Genomic DNA, 22002 nt, shown 5'->3' with positions numbered 1-22002 from the left:
TTAAAGGTGGCACTGGGGGTCGTCTGCCAGAGGCGGAAGGTGGGGGAGGAATGGCTCTCCAGGGACCCGGGCAATGCCGGTATGCATGGTTATATAGATAATTACCGGTAGATAGATATTTACCTGAGCAAGGCCGGGTTCGTCGTAAGTAAAAGATAAAATTGCATCATAATCCTAGCCATTGGTGCAGCATTTATTTATAACCGCTTCACGTCGATGACGTATTTTCAAAGTTATGCTTACTGCTGTTTGACGATTGTGTTCTGCTTGAGATGTTTTCATCAGTGAAATGATCCTTGAGTTTGTAACTAAATCCTCCAGTTCAAAAGTATAAGGTCAGCAAAGAATCTGGAGTTAGCAAGAATAAACCAGATATACGTGACCGGATGCAAGGGGTCAAGTTGACTCAGACGCGCCTGCGTCATTACATTTTATTTATGTGAACCTGAACGCCATCACTACGACGTCATACTTATTTATCTATTCTTGCCAGCCCCTTAAGATTTTATTCTGCTTAAGAAGGGCCTCTCTCATAAAAAAAGGGTAATTGAAGGAGTATTTAACATTCTAACCCCTCCAATGCAAAGTTTAACCAAATTTGATTAAGTCGTCTGGACATGCCAACTATATATATATATATATATATATATATATATATATATATATATATATATATATATATATATATGGACTGAACAGGTAAATGCGACTTTTTTTTTTTTTATTCAGTAACGTCAGGTGTCGGTAAATCCTGCCGTCCAGTCATTTGTCTATATACAACGAAAACTACGCCACATGAAAAATTGGCATCGCAAAATTTCGATCGTGAGCTCCATTTCACTTCTCTGCCTGCAAGGATTTTTCTCTGCTGAACAGTATCGTCTGGTATTATCGTAGTTATAATTCCTAGGCGTACCATTGACAAAGAATTATTCGCGATTGTTAGCCTTGGACTGGTAGAATGTATCCCACTTGAATAAAATCGTCTTGGGTTACCATGCCTTTGGACCGTATGGTAAAGTGACCTGGGAGGCTTCGAAGCACCTCTTCCTTAGCGATTTATTACGCGTTTATATTCTCCTGTGTGCTTTTTATATCAGTTTAATTTCGGCTGAGTTTGCATCATTATCATTCAAGAGGACACTGAGGTGAAATGTGCAAAATAGATCGACAAGGAAGAGGTGTTACGAAATCGCCAGAACCACTTACAGTGCGAACCTAGAACATCCCAACTGCCCGAACCGCAGCGAAAGAGTTGACGCCCTACTTTGTACCCTCAGTGCATCGTCCCCGGAGACAGGCAGTGCGGGTTAGTGAGGACACACGTGTTGTTGTACGGTATTGGTGCCTGGTGGACAAACATCCTATGAGCGCGGGTGTGCCGGATGCTGACGGCCCCAGGTGTGTGGGAGTAAACATCAACAAGTCACATAAATATATTAAGATACGGCGTAATATCTGGCCTCAAGGACGATGGGCGGGTTGATATAGATATCGGATGTAAACATCAAGAAGTCACACACACATATTAAGCCGCTGCGTAATATCTCGCTTCAAGGACGATTAGTAGGTTGATAAAGATTTTTGGGCTGTAAACATCAGCATGTCAACAAACATAGTAACCCCATCAATTCGATGATCACAACAGGAAACTATAAAACACTCGGAGAGCGCATACCTCTGCCAAAGCCAAGATAATTATTGATTTGCTGCTATAAGTTCATTTTAACACCAAACGAATACTTTTACTGTCTCACATAGTCCCAACTGATTCTACGGTCTTGGTCTGCCTTGTTGCACAGTCTCAAAGAGCGCATACCTCCTCCAACGCCAATAAGATTTATTATTTATTCTTGCATTGTGATCCGGATCCACTTCAAAATCTCAGCAACGTAAATCAAAGTTCCAAACTCGTAGTATCATCCACCGGTGTCCCACAGAGCTCAGTCTTTTCTTCCTCACTTACTAACCGTTTCGTCCACGACCTGCCAAACCCCCCCTTCAGTAACTGTACTGGTCTTTGTTGATGACCTGACATAGCATCGCAACATTCTAATACTCAACCATCAACATACCAGCCCCAACACTACTTGTACTCACTAGACGCTGGTTTGCAGGTAATAGAATGACATTCCGAAACTGAATCAGCTATGACCAACTCAACTCCTGACCGACATAATCGCAGTCACACCCTAAAGTCTCTCCACAACCAATTACTACCCTTAGAAAAGCATCCCATTAATCTTTGTCACACCAGAACAGCCATGGGACAGGTCAAAACCGGCCTGAAAGTTCAGCTTATCACACTTTATAATTATTCAGTAACACCAGACACTGAGAAAATATTTATACCTGAACTCTCCAAACAAACACCAGACACAGAAAAGTTATTATCCATGAAGTTTCATTACAAACACCATACACAGAGAAATTATGAATCTTAGAAATATATCTGTGATAGTACAGAAATTTCCTCACTAGTAAAATACAGTACACTGAGAAAATGGCTATCCCCACCTCGGAGCTCTAGGCCGGATTACTGAGACTGAGAGAACCAAAGTGTGGACAAGCCACCAGATTTTGACGATAATTTCTGAAGCATGTTGCGTTGACAAAATTTTCTTGATCTAGCTATTTGCTGATTGCAGTCTGTTACATGCAATGCAGGCTACTCATACCTAAGAAACACAGCTGTTTCATAAATGGTCATAAAATTTTACGGGTTTGCTTACATCTAGGTCACTCACTTTTGATATTACAGTCATATGACATCAACAAGCACCCATCTTTACTCACTAGCACCAAGCAAGGAGAAAATATTTATCTTAGAACACTGTCTAACAGGCAAAGAGCTGACCTCACTAAGACATTGAAAATCTTTTGATCTTAAGACCGTATGCAAAGTGGTTTTGGAAATTTCGGAACATCTCTACCTTGGCGATTGATTCTGCACAATACGCCTCAATATTCTGTTGTTGTTATTACTGCATACATTGTTTATAACAAAACTATAAAATTGCTAAGGAAGAGGTGCTGTGTATTCGGCTATGCTGCCTTTTAAGTATGATTATAACAGACATTAAACTTTCCTCACTAGCAACAGACATCGAGACAAAATTTGACTGTAAAATATTATAGCAGAGTGAAAGGTAAATCCGAGGAGAGGACTTAAAAAAAAAAAAAAAAAAAAAAAAAAAAAAAAACAGGGTGAGAGAAGTACTCACAGTGAAATATAATGTGGGAAAAACTGGAAATCAAAGCAATGGACAGTAAATAAGAGCAAAAGACAGGACGAATTAGGATCTATGCAGTAGGAAGAGATGGTTTTAGAATATTTATGTAAAGCATACAAAGTTTGATTAGCCGTGCTGAAAGTCTGTGTACTACTGCGAGGGTATATAGACAGTGAGAAGGAAACAACAAGGTGGGAAGTTGAAATCGAAAGAGCTGTAGAAAAAAGGAAGAACACGTTCGCGCGTCTGTTGTTTTTGTTCAGGTTGTTGTTCCAGGCTCATCTGGACGTGAATCAAGTGGACCGCAGGTAACCGGACATTTCAGTTGGGTGCTTCAAGAAATCTTTTGTTATCATTTTGAAGGAGGGTTTGTGTTGTAAGCGTGAGGTTCATGAGGTGAATGAGCGTGCTGTTGTGTGATGCCAAGCATTATGGTGAAGGCAAAGTGGGTTGCTTGTGAGTTATATTTTGTGATGGTACTGAAACGAAGTGTTCAGACCATATAGTTTTCTGGGTAGGTCACTCATATCTCGCTGAGAAGGGAAGTTTCTGTGGCACGTATGTTTGGTGGGGGTTCACGAAGGTTGCTGTGTAGTACTGTATTAGGTTTTGGGTGGGTGTGGTGGGTATGTGTTTGTGTATGTGTTTGTGAAATTTAATTTTGAGTGGAGGAAGAGATAGGTTACTGTGACTGTGTGTAGTATTGGGATTTTTTTTTTTTTTTTTTTTTTTTTTTTTTTTTTTGGTGGGATTGGTGGTGCAAAATGTTACAAGGATAGGATGATTCTTGTGATGAAGCGATGAACTGTGTTTATCTCATGTCTTTGTGGTCCTTGACTAGGGATACTTCAGGTTCTTGGTGCACATGTTCTATTTCTGTACATCCTGTTATTATTCTTGTGACTATATTTTTTTATTTTTCAAGGTTTTCAATATTTGCGGCTGGTTTCATGGGGTCCTAGCTTGGGCTTGCATAATTATTTTTGTCCGGTTGGACTGTTTATTGCCTGTTAACAATGACTGTTTCTGTTGTCCAACTTTAGCATCTGAGTGTTTTTAAGGCATCACGTTTACTGGATGTCGTTACGCTGATACTGTTTGTGTGCTGACGAAGAGTCATGTACATTTTCTCCAATACGACACAGACAGCTGCTGTGTACGAAATTTATAGCTAAACTGATTTAGCTGATGCTTTCGTGGTTTCGTCCACCCGATTCTCCAGCCAATAGGAGCACCATTAGCGATAGTACTGGCCTAAAATCCATTCTCGTGAGCATCTAGTAGCTCCAGAAAGCTTTCATTGGTCTCGACTGGTGTAATAATGCCTCACGAAAACGCGGCTGTATTCTCCCGTGTCTGATGCTAGTGAGGAAAGTCGATATGTAAATAAATTCTCGGTGTCTGGTATTTGTGAGAAAAGTCCAGATATTTATATTTTCTCGGTGCTTGGAAATATATATATATATATATATATATATATATATATATATATATATATATATATATATATATATATATATAAAATACACACTGCCTGTGTCTGGTGAGGAAAATTCAAATGTAAATAGTTTCTCAGTGGTAGGTATTCATGAGGAAGGGTTAGGAATAAATATTTTCGCAGTGTCTGGTATTAGTGAGAAAAGCCAGGCGTAAATATTTTTTCATTGGTATTACAGTAGTGAGGTGAAATCAGGTATAGCCTACATATTTTTTCAGTGTCTTGTAATTTTGGGGAGAGTCGAGTACCTGAGTGAGCTGGAGAGTGTGCAGTGCTCCTGAGGTAGAGTGCGAGGGCGAGGTGACAGCGACGCCAGGTGAGGCTGAAGATAGTCACCACCCCAAGCACCGCCACCAGCACCACCAGGGCAGCGCGGTACTTCATACTGGGCAGCTCCTCCGGTGGCACTGTAACACCGCAGACAACACAGTAAGCAGCGTTTAATTCAGTCCCATGACGCCTCTCTCTCTCTCTCTCTCTCTCTCATTTCAAAAGATGCATGCACAGTAGCTTACAAAAGTCCGCCTAATATTTCACATTTTCTGCTTCTTAATTCACTCTGCTGCCCAATACTCTTAAGCCTTGCCGGTGGAAGCTTGTCTTGCATATGATGCGTCAGGGAGACATGCCCTCAGTGTGAAATAGACTTAGTGGAATAGTAGGCAAACTTTAAACCTGAAAGTACAATTCAGTTCTGGAGGTCCGTGAACACTAGCTTGAACTAATAGCCTTTGTAAATACAGATAAACCGCTTAAGTAACAGTCTAGTATGAAGAGTATTATGAAGGTGCGTTAAGCTGTGTAGCTAGATGGCTTGTGGGTCATACTGTAAGTCAATTTCCAGACTTCATAACATCTCTTCCTTAGCAATTTATTCTGTCCATTACACTTCAGTATCTTTTTGTGCGTCACTCTTGCAAGCTTTGTCGATATTAAAGCGATGTAATTAATATATAAGTGATTACTAAGGCGTCATATGCAAAATAAATAACTGAGGATGAGGTACTACTATCCCTCCTCTGCCACTTAGAATACCACCCTAACACTTACAGAAACTTAAAGCTTTTGCCATATCCTACAAATAATGCCGATTATTGTACCATAGACTCGTGAATTCATTTGTACATTTATATCTTTAACAGCTGTACATATTCCTGTCAGGTACTTTTTCACTTGCGTTGCTAGAAACAGTCTGGTTAACTCAGTCATTCCGGAGACGTCAATTTTTCATATCTGATATAGCAAACACCAGACGATTCATTTTGGCGGATGAGAGACATCCATGCCCCTATTTATTCATATGACTTTGTACGGTCGTGGACATTAATATCAACTTTTTTTACTCCAGCATCTGTGATTTTATTACACACTGTTCTGAAAAGTTTGTTGGACTGTGGAGATCGCATCACCAGGTTCCAATTATCATTACTCACTGTGTCGTTATTTATGCTAGGAAAGTGGATGGACATTTTTGTCCGCAACTGTGCATGCTGAAACATTTTATGAAACATAATTTCACTAGACGGCCAATTTTCCCTTCTGCCAAACGTTCTGTTGCCCCCAGTGCCTCACCTCCTTTGTTGAGCGTTGCGTTGATGACCATAGTTCCGTGCGGGTTGACGACGGTGCACCTGTACTTGCCGTAGTGCTCGTCCTTCACCATACCCAGGACCAGGCCGCTCCGTATCATACCCTTCCTGCACCATACATACACACATGATCACACATTACTTCTTTTAGGAACCGCTTAGCATTAGTTGTTTGAAAATAATTGACCCATTATTGCCCAGATCTACTGTGTTCTGCACTTTGCCGAAACATACTAGGCTCCTCTGTAGGGATCTTATTTGCAAAGATCATAGATCCAAATTTTGTGACCTCTTGAAAATGCCGAGTTCCGTCCTAAATTAAAAACGATTGCATTCTCCATTAAAGACGATGACATCCACAATTAAAGGCAATTGGCCATAACGGGTTAAAGAAAATTTGTGAGTAATTAATATTAAATATTCATCTTTTATTATTCCATTAACTTTTTCGATGTGTCTGCTTAAAGTCGTTATGCATTCTAAGTGGTTTTGTGAATTTGTGTGTGTGTGTGTGTGTGTGTGTGTGTGTGTGTGTGTGTGTGTGTGTGTGTGTGTGTGTGCGGGCGGGCGGGCGGGCGTGCAGGTATGTGCGTGCGTACATATGCATAAGCATTAATCTTTAAATCAGCTTCGAATATGTAGCGAAGATCAGTCACTTCATTTTATACACTATCCTCATTTCATCTTCCAGCCTCTATTATGCAAGGGTAGGAAGTAGCCTCGCAGGTGCACTTGATTAACCTTTTCGCCATTTCTTTTTTCTTTTTTGCAATTCTTTAAAAAAATAAATGACTGCATTTCGACATTATGTCTGTATTTGTCTAGAGGTGTGCAGTGTCATTATATACACTGAATATATGAAGCCTTGCCAGGTATCAGTGGAAGTTGCGGCAATGGAACCAGCATTAGAGGATCCGCGAAAGGGAGTAGACGGACCCCGGTTAGTGACGGACCTACCGTTTATAACCTTAGGCGTCGTTCTGCTCTGCAAGATTTCTATCCATTGAACCTTCACCTCATTTGCAGATAAGGGGCTTGGGGAGCTGATACTACCGTTGAGCTGGTGGTAACTTCGCACGTCCAGCTCGCTGGTGGAAAAACCGGATTTCGATTCGCTGGGCAGATCAAAGTCGTCAGTAAAGTGTGTTTCCCCCATGTCCCTGTTCACCCAGCAGTACAACGGAGAACATGGGTGAACATCGACTATTGTGGTTAGTCTTCCTTGTGAAGAATGGGACTTAAAAATAAGCTCGCCCAGTCGTTAGGTATTAATCTAAGCATTCTCGGATACAACCTCCAGTGACCGGAGATGGTTCCTCCGCTCTCCTAGCCGTGTTATTCGGGAGGCTTGGCTTGTGAGCCTAAAGCACGGTCTATGCAATCACTGCTGGGACATCTCACTCCCATGCATTCTGTCACGAACACTCACTCAAATGGCCACCTCACACCCACCCACTTACCCACACCTACCCTATCACCAACACCGATTCACTCACCCCCACCCACACAAGTACATCCATTCACACACCTACTCGTACTTTCAGCCAATTACTCTTGCTTTGTCTAAATTTCCTACTGCCTATGACCTCCAGTCTTTCAAACGCAGTGTGTCCTGGCATCTCGAAATGAACAGATCTTGAATTTGGATCTGTGTTATCTTGCTATTTTATTATTATTATTATTATTATTATTATTATTTTTTTTTTGAGAGATCAATCTTCAGGGCTTCTGGCCTTTGGTTCTTTATTCCTTGGATTAAAAAAAAAAAAAATCCTCAGGGCATCCCACGCTCACCCACGCACCAGACCATTTCAAACCAACTCACTCACGCCTACCCACTGCCAGACCATCTCACACTCATCCACCCACGCACACCCACCCATTCACATCAACCCTCTCACATCCACACATCAACCAATCCATTCACTCATTCACACCCACACCCACCCACTCATCCCGACTCACCTACCAGATCATCCAGCACCCATTCATTCACACCTACCTACTTACACCCTCTCACCCACTCATTCACATGGCCCACTCACCAAGTCGTCCCACATCCACACACTCACACCCACCCACTCATCCCGACTCACCTACCAGATCATCCAGCACCCATTCATTCACACCTACCTACTTACACCCTCTCACCCACTCATTCACATGGCCCACTCACCAAGTCGTCCCACATCCACACACTCACACCCACCTACCCACTCACGCTCATCCATTCACTACACCACCTCACACCCACCTGCCCATCACACCATACACCATCTCTCACACACACACACACACACGCACACACACACACACGCACGCACGCACGCACGCACGCACGCACGCACGCACGCACGCACGCACGCACGCACGCACGCACGCACGCACGCACGCACACACACACACACACACACACACACACACACACACACACACACACACACACACACACACACACACACACACACACACACACACACACACACACACACACACACACACACACACACACACACACACACACACACACACACACACACACACACACACACACACACACACACAGAGTCTTTCACCAGGCCTTCTTATACTCATCTCCGACAGATCGTCAGGGTCACCAACAGCACCTGGCCTCACCTCCGTCTGTCATCGGGGGCAGCAGCTTGGTTTCTCATAAAAGACAAAAATTTCGGCTTTTTTTTTTTTCCCCATGTTTCCTGCTTCTCACTTCCCTCTGTTGGCAAATATCCCAAGCTAAGAGAGGAGTGGTTTATTTTTCTCCCCGCAAATGATCTGTACCATGTGTTAGGGAGGAAGTGATGGGCATTCCCTATGTGTGAAGCGGACACAGTGGAATAGTAGGCGAACTTTGTCTTTGGCCCTTCCTCAGTCTGGACAGTACGAAGTTGAACGTCATATCCCATTATCGCGCCACGAAAATGACCTATTAAAGCTTTCCTCAAAAATTGGCAGATATTTTCACGGCAGTTTGTAGTCATAAAAGGATGATCTTTCTAAACGGACTAAACAGGCTCAGTTTCAAGGTGACAAGCCAAGATCAAACATTCTCTCCTAATGACATTTAACTATTAACGACTGGAATTTTATTAGTTCACTTTATTCCTCCTTTTTCCCCTTGGTTATTAAACAAAATGCTGTTTTTATTCGGGCATAAGGAATAAGGGAAAACATTACCCGAAATGCGCGTGGAGAATAAGCTGAGAATTATAATTTTTTCAGTACGTAATTAGCTTTATATCAGAAATTCTCTCTCCCAGATCAGTAGATAGGTAGAGTTGATGTTATTATGAACATATATTACTTTATACGTGTGTGTTAGTATTCGTGTTAGATTTGCCCCTTCAATCCGATGGTATATATCTCCTTGTGATCAGGCTTTGCAAAGCAATTTTTTTCAGCTTCGGAAGGTTCTGTAGTAATTTAAGGGATATCGAAGGCTGTGTCTAACCCCTGTCGTTCGAGAAGATTTCCTAGCCTGAATAATGACGCGTGGTGGTAGAGAGAATGAAATAGGAAATACAACACCATACTGAAGGGGCTGAGCGTCTGGAAGGAGAGATGCATAGGAAAAACAAAAATATTAAACCTACGGACTAATGTGGAGAAATTCTTATAACACTGTCTAATGTTCGCACAGTGGGCTTATCGTCGTAATTATGAGAAAGATAATTAAGACACAAAAAGCAACTAAGTAAACAGAGATCCAGGTATAGGTATATTTCCGTATTTGTGAGTTTCAGTGCAGCCATATGGTTCTTTTTGGTTGACTCCTTAAATCCGGCTATGTAATTTTTAGTTTATTTTTGCTACTGTCAGACGATTTCTTCTGTTAAAAAAAAAAAAAAAAAAAAAAAAAAAAGGGCCCCTGGAAATGAAGGGGTCAGTGACAGCTGTATCCAATCCCTCCAGCTCGAATAGTCTTTTCTAAATAAAGTCGCTTGTAAATAGCGAGAATAAAATGGAAAATAATGAAGATGAAGTGGGCAAAAGAAAACCCTGTCGGTGGATCATGATGTAAATGCACATCTAGTACAAAATGTCATTAATTTCATCAGTATTATGAATTCTTTTCACCTTTTTGGTGGGTACATACCCTCATCGGTGTCTAAGGGCCGCGTCCATACCAAATGCTTGCTGGGGTGGTAGGAGCTGTGCATTAATGTTCTTGCCCGCACTCTCCCGCGTTCAGTGGGGCCACGTGAATAGGGTACAGTGATGCAAAACTCCGTCCAGCACCAGCCAGCACCAGCAAGCACTTGCTGTGGACCCGGCCTTACTCTGGCTACCGGTAAACTATTTTACTCAGAATGGGAACTCCTTGAAATGTTAAGTGCCTATCTCGAATTAGGTGAAGTCAGCACCTGCTGCATTTAAGTGTCAACTTAGATATTTGTATGTAGCTGTATATGCAAGGAGAGACGGTAGCGAGTTCTAAAGCAGAGGTCTCGGTATTTGTACTGGTATTAAATATTTATGCTAAAATATTCCTTATCCTACATACGGAAATAAGTATCCGTGAAAATTGTTTCTATATATATATATATATATATATATATATATATATATATATATATATATATATATATATTGTTTATTCCCGATTAGTAAACCAGGATGTCGCTTGATGACGCGATCGACTTTTTCGTCACCAGGATAAAAATTGTTTTACCCAGGACAATCTGTGTTGTATTCATCATCATCATCATCATCAATCATCATCATCATCATCATCATCACAACCCCTTTTTTCACATACATTAAGGTGGGAGGAACATAAAAACACAAAATCAGGAGAAGGTGGGTAGCACATCCATCGGCTTATCATTCACGCTTCTGAAATGCTCGGCCCAACTTAACAGAACAAACGATCCATACAAAACTGGTCTTCATTATTTTTTTTTCTCTTCATTACACTCACTTGTCATCCTTATAAAAGTCCTCTGTGGTATATCGCAGTTCAGTGACTGGAATCCATGTGTCGTTTTCAGTCTCTTTGGTCCATGTAAGAGACTCTCCCGTGGCCACGCCGCAGTGGGTCGGTCCTACGAATGCTGAGCAGTTGAAGACGGCCGTTTTCCCTGGCAAAGCCCAAACTTCTTCTGTGATGGTAGATTTGGAAGGCGGGTCAAGGAGATCGTCATTTGCTGTAAGAAAAAGGGCAGTAGTTGGTGGATATAAGGAAAGAGAACATACTTTCTGTATAGGATTTGTGTGTGTGTGTGTGTGTGTGTGTGTGTGTGTGTGTGTTTGTGTCGTTGCAACATAAAAAAGTTAGTTAATGTAAAATTTCTAGCTTATTCAACATGATGTTTATCTGATCAGAGTCATTTACGCCGTACTCACTATCAACACAGAGACTGATGGTCTTGGTGAGGAGGTGACGCCCGTCTGCGGAAAGAAGGATGCAGGTGAAGTTGCCTTTGTCCTGCACGATGGCGGCGTCTGTCTGCAGCGTCTGGTTGCCGCAGAAGCCCCGTGTGAAGCTGCTGACATCACGTCCCCAGGGGTACTGCACGCCACGGTACTGCCTGCGACAGCAGGTAAGAGGGTCACTGTATGGTCAAGAAAAAGTGGGGACAAAAGTTCGCCTAATATTTCACCTCTTCTTTGTCTCTCTTCCCTCTGACAACTAATATTCCTAAGCTGAGAAAGACTTGCTATGTGCATGGCGCTCTCTGATATGCTGCGTCACGAAGGAAAGGATCAGACATGCCCGTAGCGTGACGTAGACGCAGTTGAGTGATAAGCGAACTTTTCCGCCTTGACTGTACACCAACAGAAATGTAATATAGCACCTTCAACCCGAGAACGTGCTTTGTATTTCTTGCAACCTCCAGACGATCCCCTTGAATACGACACGCAACAGTCTACTTTACATCCAGGTCCCCAGCTGTACTGATGTGTGAAGAGGGACTCGGGGGGGGGGGGGAAGGCTTGTACTTACCATATAATTTTAACGTCCTGGTGATCGCCCTGGGGTAGGAGGAGGTGGGGGCAGCAGCTGATCTCATGCATCCTCATACTGGTGATCTCATGGTACTCGTAGGAGGAGGAGGAGGAGGCAGAGGGCACGGAGCAAGGACAACCCCGTCTGTGGAATCAGTGAATTAATTAATCGGTGGAGCAGTCAGCATCATCATCATCATCATCTGTGTAGTTACGGAGCTTCAGTCATGCTGGTCTTTGCAGTCTGGACTCTAATGGTTCAGTGACAATATTTCCAGTGTATAGAAGGTGAATTGATTTAAAACATAATTGCGGTTTTTTGTTCTGCAGAAGCATAATTTGAAGTTAGTCTATTCATATCCTTTGTACACTTGTGTTCATTCATGCTTCAAGTTTACCGTTACGTCTGTAGAAGTACAAGCCGTTCAGAGTCTGGTGGAATAACGCTATGCAGATCCGTAAACAGTATCGAGCATATGGCTGTCAGTACTTTTTTTTTTTTCTTTTTTTTTTCTTTTTTTTGAGGGAGGGGAGAGAAGGAGAAGTGCATAGTACAAAGACAAAAGTTCATCTACTATACCGCTGCGTCTACTTCATGTGTCGATTAGCTTTCTCCGCGATGCATCATATCAAAGACCTTCATCTGTGGGTGGAGAAACATACCAAGCTCCTCTAACATTAAGAAGAGGTGAACTATTAGTTGAACTCTTATCCCTGACCTGATTCTACTTACACATTTCACGCTTCCTTAAACAACTAACTTTGTGGTAAACCTTTCTCTGGGATTCCATCTGTGTATCGATACTACTCATTCGGCCCAGGAAGGACCTTTTCTGCTTTAAGATTACCATAGGTTCTTATGCTTTCGGGGTTTTTACAAACTTTTAAACTTTTAAATACTATTGATTATTTCGATTTGCAACCGTGAATTGAAACGAATCACGTGACAGCACAATGAGTAACCTGCTCTTATGTCGCAAAAATAAATATATAAATTAAAATTAAAGGAAACTAATTAGTGTCCATCCTGTTCCGATCAGCTGATTATCAACTTTGAGCTAACCAAGCCATAAAATGTAAACAATCACATGAGCACCCGCAAAACAATGAGAGGACAATATTGAGTATCAAGTAAAAAAAAAAATAAGAATAAACATCTACGAAGACAATGGAGAAGACCTTGTAGATAAGAAGATGAATGAGCCACATCCTTCGTAAAACAGATAGCAGATAAATAGAAGACAAAAGCTCATGATTAATGCCTTTCGACTGCGCGGGTTTCATTCAGACAGACAATCAGTTTTTGCTAATTTCAGTCTTTCCCAAGAATACGACCCCCAGTAATCACTTGTACATCTAGGTTCCTGGTGAATAAGGTTCTGGAACGCAGACTTTTTTCAAGAGTCTTACCGTGCCGGGAATTAAACTTGGAGTATTGCAAATGCGTGCCGTATGTGCTAACCATTACACTACCGGTTTCCCCAAAATAAAGGGATGAGTCCGTAAACTGATTCTGCTGGCATGGAACCGACAAATGGCCGTTGTGTCCAGGTAGAAGTATTATAGCATTTGCGACCCCGGGCTCATCTGGGCTTGAACCTAGTGGGCTGCAGGCTGAGGTTGTCCTTGTGAGATCAGAAAGTATCCTAAGCTGAATAAAACTGGAGAAAGCAAGTATATGATTATGTAGTACGTCATTGGATTCAGTGGATTAAAGAAGTAGTAAAGTAATATGATAGTGACCCTAATGGCAGGAGGAAGAGGGCAAAACAAGGAAAAACTTTGAAAACTGATAAATGGAATGACGTGGGCTGAGCGGTAATTAAACCTGAGAGAGAGAGAGAGAGAGAGAGAGAGAGAGAGAGAGAGACAGACAGACAGACAGACAGACGAGAGAGAGAGAGAGAGAGACAGACAGACAGACAGACAGACTGACTGACTGACTGACTGACTCAACAACACTTCCACCTACCTGAGTGAGTGCTGTGCGGTGAGGGGTAGCCTTACGCTGAACACGGCCATCAGAAACACGAGGTCACCTCGAGGTCCACACATCCTCACAGCTGGCAGGTAGTTCTGATCATGCTCTGTAACCGTAAAAAATAAATAAATAAATAAATAAATAAGCCAATAAAACACAGACTTTAAAAAAATGACAATACTCTCTCTAACTTGGCCTAGAATTCACATATCTCCGTGTTGTATGATGAGCTAGAGCACAAATGAACACAAGGACATGGCAGTAGCTAAGAGGAGGTGCTGTGGAAAGGATGAGGAGCCATAGTACACTCTAAATCAGCAACTGGGATTGGGAAATTAAGTTAGGAAAAGACGAAAACCTCCATCAAGTTAAGTCTGACGAATTGTAGTTATTCGTCATGCTCCGTAACCCCATAAAACACATTAACTAGGCTGTTGTATATATCATTTCCCTTTGAATCCGGTGATGTATTCTTGAGTTTGTTTCTATTTCCAGCTGGTGTTATTTACCGTTGGAGTTATGGTTTTACTGGTATCACTAATACTACATGTTGTATGAATAATGCTTTAGATTATATGATTTTGTTGCAGAATTATTACCAGTATATTTAGAATATCTTAAAATTTGATAAGTGATTTGCTTCAGTCGGTTGATATGTAAGGAATGTGTCGTTACCCAAAAATTGCACATTGCTCACCCTGCTGTAATTTGTAGATAAAAAGACAGTTTCCGCTGAGTGTTGTATTCTTTCCAAACGATTTTTTTTTTCTTTTCACCGAAAGGCAAGACTATTATTCTTTTCGTGGAGAAAGTACATTGCATTTTTTTTTCTTACGTAGACAAGAACACAGTTGGCCTTAGAGACAAAAATCTTACACATAGTTTTACATCCAATATGTATAATGCAACTAGGTATTAAAAAAAAGTATATTTGCTTTATAGTTAGCCATTTTAACACGATGACGCTTTTTCTGTTAATTTTTGGATGTCTCCAGACAGACTAGTTGACAGTGCAAAAACCGTGTGTAGTGATGGGAATAGGCACAGGCTCCGTCAATGCCTCCACGTCATGATTTCCCTTCCTATGCTGAATAAAGTCGTGTTATTCTGATGTATTCGTATAATAGATCATTCCCTTTTACTAGTCGGAGATTTTCGTCCACACTTCAGCTTTATTTCCCCCAACTCAGTGGCAGAATAAGACAGTACCAAGACTCAACATCCTTTCTGTAGTAATTCTTCGTGACTGACACCGTATTCTATTGTTAATCTACTGTTGCAGCTCAACCTCCGGGATTGAAAGATATTTACGCCATTTTAAAGTGAACGGAGTATGCCTCTAGATCTGGGGTTACTTGTTTTAGGGAAAGGGTTAATGAAGGCTATATATAACCTCCTTCCCCCCATTCAAAAAATCTCCCTAAAGTTTAATATAATCGTTTGAAGATAACAAGGACAAGCTAAAAACAAAAAAAAGGTTACTGGAATGAAGAGATTAATAATACGATATCAGACTGAAGGGCTGAGTTGTCTTGAGTCTTTCTGAAGATTTCTTAACACCTCTTCTTAAGCGATTTATTTCGAGCATTACACAATAGTATCTTCTTTTATATTATTGATGCTTAATATACCGATGCCAAGACGATAGAAATAACATGGAGGATAATGTTAAGGTGTAATATGCAAAATAAATCTCCAAGAAAAAGATATTTCGAAGCCTCCAGTAACCACCTAGCAGACGGTCTTAAAAATGGATAATAGTTCTAGTCTTTATTTTTGTTTTATTTATATTTATGTATTTATTTATTTACCTCAGGACATCACCGGTACTTCACCACCCTGGATTCCCCTCTCCCGACGCTCTCTCGAATATTTCACCATCGTCTCGGAAATTTCATCCGTCTTGAGAGAAGCTCACGGATTACCTAACTGAAAAATTCCCCTTAGGTGAGTGTATCCCCAAGCCATTTTCTTCGACTTCTCTTGCTTCTGTAAATTTTTCTTTTCCTTGTTCCTTATTGTTCTTTCTTCAACTGGTGCACCATCAACAGCTTCTACCAAATCACTTCGGTCATTATTATTAGTGCTTCATTTCCATTACTACTTCTGCTGTTCATAATTTTTTTATTAGATGTGCGCACACACACACACACACACACACACACACACACACACACACACACACACACACACACACACACACACACACACACACACACACACACACACACACACACACACACACACACACACACACACACACACACACACACACACACACACACACACACACACACACACACACACACACACACACACACACACACACACACACACACACACACACACACACACACACACACTTTAATGTATGATGATTTTCCATATCTCATATATTGGTCAGCCTCAAGCAGATGTGTGTATTCAGGAGTGAAAGAGGAGAGTATTTTCATTACATAAGCTTTTTTGGCCTGGAATGCTGAGAACAGGGACGGGAGGGGCAGCAGAGGAGCAACATAATGTGAGATTTGGGGAACCCCTTCGGAAATTCTGTCCCTATATCAACTGATTTGTTCAGATATAAATATTATCTCCCGGGAGGGGGGGATATGATGTTGGGGAGGTTCTGGGCCATGAAAAATAACATTAAAATACTTAATAAATAAATAAGACCTGTTTACGCCACTGGTTTTAAAGAAGTATTATCCTGAGGGAAAGCATATGAAAAAGTCCCCCATTCCTCGCTGCCTCGTGGTCTGGTGGGTTACGGCGTTCCAACAAGCTGTAGCCCATAGAATTTTCATCCGAGAGGCTTTTGGAGTTTATTGCCTATAAAACGCCACTCATGGATGAACGACTGGTCCATTTTGCTGTAAATATCCAGAGTGAGTAGCCTAGATATACGTTCGTGAGGGAGCAGTAAAGTATTGGATAAAGGGTGGATGGCTCATAAGCAGAGAAGCCTTCATTGTCCCAGGGATCCAGATAAACAAAGAGAAGGAGTTTTCGTCACGTGACCAATTTCTAGGAATAATTACTGGGAGGAAACCACTCAGGCCTCAGCTGACAGGATGTTTATCTACCCACATCCTCCCTCTCCTTCACTATCAAGATCAAAGAAAGGACTTTAAAAAAATTCCATCAAATGATCATCGTAAATAAAATTCAGTATCGCCAGTGAGAATGAAGACCTACCATTCATGTTCAGTGTTTACCATTTAATAGTCTTGGCGTTGAGACTGGTATTGTTAGCAAGATCCTCGGTAAGGTTAACTAGATATCTGGCTGACACTGTTCCGCGGGTGGGTGCTGGAAAAGTACTTCATTTCTTAACAGCCACAAGATTATTCCGTTGTAATCTATTGTGCCTGGCCGCGAGGTAATGTATTTGAAGAGGAAAAGATATTGTACTCTGTGATAGTGCTTTGAAAGTTAGAGTTGAGATTTATGATTTTAAGTACTGATGAAAGTTCTCTAAAAGTAAAGTAACTTATGTATCTCCTTGCAATAAAGTAAATATATGTTAGTATACAAGTTCTGTAGCCTTGTGTGTTTTTGTTGCTGGTTGCCATTGGTCTGATCCAGTTTTGGTGGTGGTGGTGGAGGGTTAATGTGTAAAGTCAAAATTTTCTGGAGATTGTGTTAATAATTTTTTCTTCTTTCATACAGCCACCAAACGCCTCACAATGAAGCTAGAGTGAAGGGGAGTGTAATTTTAGAGAGAGAGAGAGAGAGAGAGAGGCACGCTGTTAACGGCTTTACAGTAACGCCGGAAACAGGAGAAAGGAAACTCATTTACTCTAATTCAGTCTCTCAGTTTTCGTATATAATGAGTTACACATTGAAGTTTTTTAACAACATTCTCGAGCCTGCTACTCAATTTCTTTTAACCATTTCTCTCTCTCTCTCTCTCTCTCTCTCTCTCTCTCTCTCTCTCTCTCCATCCGGCACTCCTTCTCCCACTTCCCCTCTCTTCATTTCCCCACCCTCACCCTTACTCGCCCCCCTCACTTTCCCTCTCCCCATTCCCCCTCTTATCACCTCCCTCCTCCCCACTTTTCCTCCCAGCCTCAATTCCCAACTGTACATCCTCTCCCATCCCTCAGTTCCCTACTTCTCCCATTTCCACTTTAATCCTCACTACCACCTGTCCCCTCCCCAACTTCACTTCATCACTTCCCTCCCCCTCATTTCCCTTCCCTCCCCCTCATTTCCCTTCCCCTCACTTCCCTCCCCCTCACTTCCCTCCCCATCCCCACCCCACCGCCAGTCCCCGCACCACTCCTACCACCCCTCTTTTTCTTGCCACCTCCCCTCCATTTCCCGTCCCCTCCTTCCATTTCCCCTCCCCCATGCTCCTTTTTCCTGTCCCCTGACGTCATCGCCCCTCCTCTTTGCTATCGCCTTCTTCTTTGCTATCGCCTTCTTCTTTGCTATCCTTATCTCATTCTAGTAGTTCAGTTATTTTTCTAGGAGCTGCCTAGGATGGGCCAACCGACCTACTGCAGTTATCCTCTCTTCTTATGTTTTTCTTTAGTAACCCGGCCCTAATGAGTTATCCCCTTCTAAACCCCTCTGTCATTCCCCAAACTGTAGCCCCAGCCCTCTTCCGCTCCCCAATCCTTCCTGGCACTCCCTATCCCCCCCTGTTGACCTCCAACCCCTGCCTCTTCTCTTCTTCAAGCTGGTTATTTCCTGATGTCTTTGTCGTTTTCTCTCAACCAGCCGTAACTATTTTTTTTCTTTTATAACAAAAATAGGCATACTTTTGTAATCCAGTACATGACCTACTGAATGCGATGACATTTTATTTCCTTATTTATTTATGTATTTTTTATCTTGTCCTTCCTACCTCCAGACAATTTGGTATGTTTCGGGATGCACCCTATTAGAAGAGTTACTGACCCCTCCGTTTAGAAGAGTTTACCCTGAGCTAAAGAAAGTCGTGTCGAAGTAGCAGGAGTATTGAGGGAAAAAAAAAAAATCACCGGACTGAAATGGTTGATTATGCTTCCACCAAAGTCATAGTAATTAAGATCGATTGACTTGAGACTCGTGGTGACTACACTCGGTTAAAAATCCACCCATTTCCGGAGAGTGACTAACATATAGATCTCGTAAGGGCGCATTGTAAGTGGATTTGGAGATTTCTTAGTGCCTTTTCTACTGCACATTGCCCTTCAGTATCCTCTTGTATGTTATTAGTATGAACTTTGTCGACATTTAACTGATACAAGCAACATGCAAGGGAATGTTGAGACGTAATATGCAAAATAAATCGGTAGAAAAGAGTGCTACAAAGGCGCCTAGATTTCGGTCCCCAGTCACGTGGAGGCGTCAGAATTTACCCTTTATGTTAAACAGGAGGCTACGTCATTCAAGAGGATATTTTTTTTTCCTTAAGAATACCACGAAATGACAGACCACGAAAGCTTTGAGCAGGGTCTCTTGGTCGTACTTAAAACTAACGTACGCTCCTTGATTTGTATACCAAGTGTTGTGTGTCGTGGTCTAGGGACTGTTTGGGTGTTTTTCTTTTCAGTTATGCCAGGAAAACTGTCAGAGAATTACTTACCTCGCGACGTTTAGGGGTAATGATCTCTGCCCCACTGTCTTCACTGGACACAACGAATAGGATAATATTTCATTCCTTGTAGCGCCCTCTCTCGACTATCCCTCTCCTCTCGGTCATCAGCAGTTTGGCCGTGTTGTATACTGACCTGATTACCAGGAGGGAGAGGATACTATTTCATTCTACGTGTCACCTCCCTTCCACCATCCCACTTAGGTTGATCAGCAGCAGAACAACCTTGTGTATTATACCGCTACGATTACAAGGCAAGTGCCACAATATACCGCATCAGTTGACAGTAAGTTTGTCATAGTGCAATGGTCACAAGACAAGTGCCACAATTGTCTTCATAACGAGTGGTATATACTCTTGTCTTATAGTGTCACGATTACAGGATATATGACAATGTTTTCTGTTACCAGAAGTATAGTCCTGTGTCATATATTTATTTAGTGCTCCAGTCACCAGGTAAATAACACAGTATTCTCCACTACCCACGATCACAAGGGAAATGACACAGTATTCTCCATTAACAGAATTATATCCTGTGTCTTATACTGCCACGATTACAGGATATATGACAGTATTCTCCATCCACAAAAGTATAGTCCCGCGTCATATAGTGCCACGATTACAGGATAAATGGCACAGTATTCTCCTTTACCCAGCGGGGCGAGGCACAGGCACCACTCCGGCACCCTCCACCAGAGCCACTAACCAGGGCCGGTGTAGCACATCCGGCCTTATCACCAACCCAGGGCCTCATCACTACACTTCTTCACCACAGACCAACGTTACGCCACACACCCTTCACATCATTAAGCCTTTCGGTATGATGAAATTTTATCTTTATCTTAATTTATTCTTGCTTCATTTGGGCGATTTTCCTAACCTATCAGCAACTCAGTCTCATCACTTGTTTTAGCCACCACAAACACACGTTACGCCACACGCCCTTCACGTCGTTAAATCCTACTGTCCATTACTGTATATTTGCTGTTCATTCTTGCACCTTTCCGTGCGATGACGCAGTATAATGGTTTGTTTTTGTTATCTCCTGTTTCGTTAACGTGTCATCAGTACAAATCTATTGCGTCACACATTACGCAACACACTCCTTTACTTCATTAAAGCTTGAATATTCAGTCGTGGTTGGCGAGAATGCAATGAGCCGTAGTTATAAAGTTCGAATGAATCTCCTTGGTTACTAGTCAAACCGACCCTCAAGTTTGACTATACCAACTGAATCAAAAGGAGTTAGGGGTCTTCTTCAGGAGAGAGCAAACGCACTCTACTTCTCACCTTGTCGCTTCTCTTCCTCGTCTCATAATCAAAGGGCTATATTTTTTTGCAAGCTAAGGACGCTCCCTCGTACCTTCTCCTTACAAGTTTCTTACTATGTATGTTACGTTAATATATTCTCGCATGTTATATATCCAATCAGTGTTGAAGAAGGAAACCTAGAGGTGAATATTGAAGTGTCATATACAGGGAAAAATTGGGAACGAAGAATTGCAGAAAACCTCTTATGCCAGCGAAAATAGTGCACTAAGTCACTTCCCTCTCCCATTCCTTTCTTCATTCGGGGGAGCTGGTGGTGTAGTAATTAGCAAATCCACCCAGCAATAGGAAAAACCTGAGTTCTGTTCCCAGGCAATATATGTGTCCGTTATGTCCCTGTTTATCTAGCGGTACATTTGGTGAGCTGGTGTTACTTTGATTACTGAGTGTCTTATTCTAGACTAGAGGAAGCATGTTATTTGGAAGAACTGTTTACCTAAATGACCTGCGTTTGGATGGTATACATAACACTAAAACCTTATTTTTGTTGTTGTTATTATTATTATTATTATTATTATTACACCCGCGTTAACGAAGTAAGAACTATTATGTTTTCATCGGCGTATGTGTGAGAGAAGCGTTGTTAGTATTGGTGTTAACATGAGAACTCAGAACATTTTATTCTTTTTAACCAAACTTGGCAAAAGGGTTGAAGAACAGCCAGTGAGTAAGAGTATTGTTTTATAGATTAATAGGTCAAAAGTCAGGGTCACAGGGCAAGGTTAAATTTCGGTCCACGTGTGTGTGTGTGTGTGTGTGTGTGTGTGTGTGTGTGTAGGTGTGTGTGTGTGTGTGTGTAGGTGTGTGTGTGTGTGTGTGTG

The 22002-nt window shown here is 41.8% G+C and overlaps 1 protein-coding gene across 1 annotated transcript in view; it reads right to left on the bottom strand.

Annotated features, from left to right (window-relative positions):
• LOC145412400 (interleukin-1 receptor accessory protein-like 1-B) overlaps positions 1-20577 on the bottom strand; it is a 30592-nt gene extending 10015 nt beyond the window's left edge. Inside the window, exons 1-7 of the mRNA XM_080282287.1 lie at positions 20559-20577; positions 14260-14374; positions 12286-12432; positions 11685-11869; positions 11260-11485; positions 6304-6428; positions 4980-5138 (exon numbers count right to left, since the gene is read on the bottom strand). Of these exons, the coding sequence (XP_080138413.1) occupies positions 4980-5138; positions 6304-6428; positions 11260-11485; positions 11685-11869; positions 12286-12432; positions 14260-14374; positions 20559-20577 (976 nt within the window). The remainder of the gene's footprint in view (positions 1-4979; positions 5139-6303; positions 6429-11259; positions 11486-11684; positions 11870-12285; positions 12433-14259; positions 14375-20558) is intronic.
• Positions 20578-22002: the final 1425 nt, after the last annotated feature.

The sequence above is a fragment of the Coenobita brevimanus genome, chromosome 93 (genome assembly GCF_032717465.1).
Source record: "Coenobita brevimanus isolate Jiangsu-jjx chromosome 93, ASM3271746v2, whole genome shotgun sequence".
Classification (NCBI taxonomy): domain Eukaryota; kingdom Metazoa; phylum Arthropoda; class Malacostraca; order Decapoda; family Coenobitidae; genus Coenobita; species Coenobita brevimanus.
The sequence above is the reverse complement of the archived record's forward strand: the minus strand, read 5'-3'. Positions and strand labels throughout refer to the sequence as shown.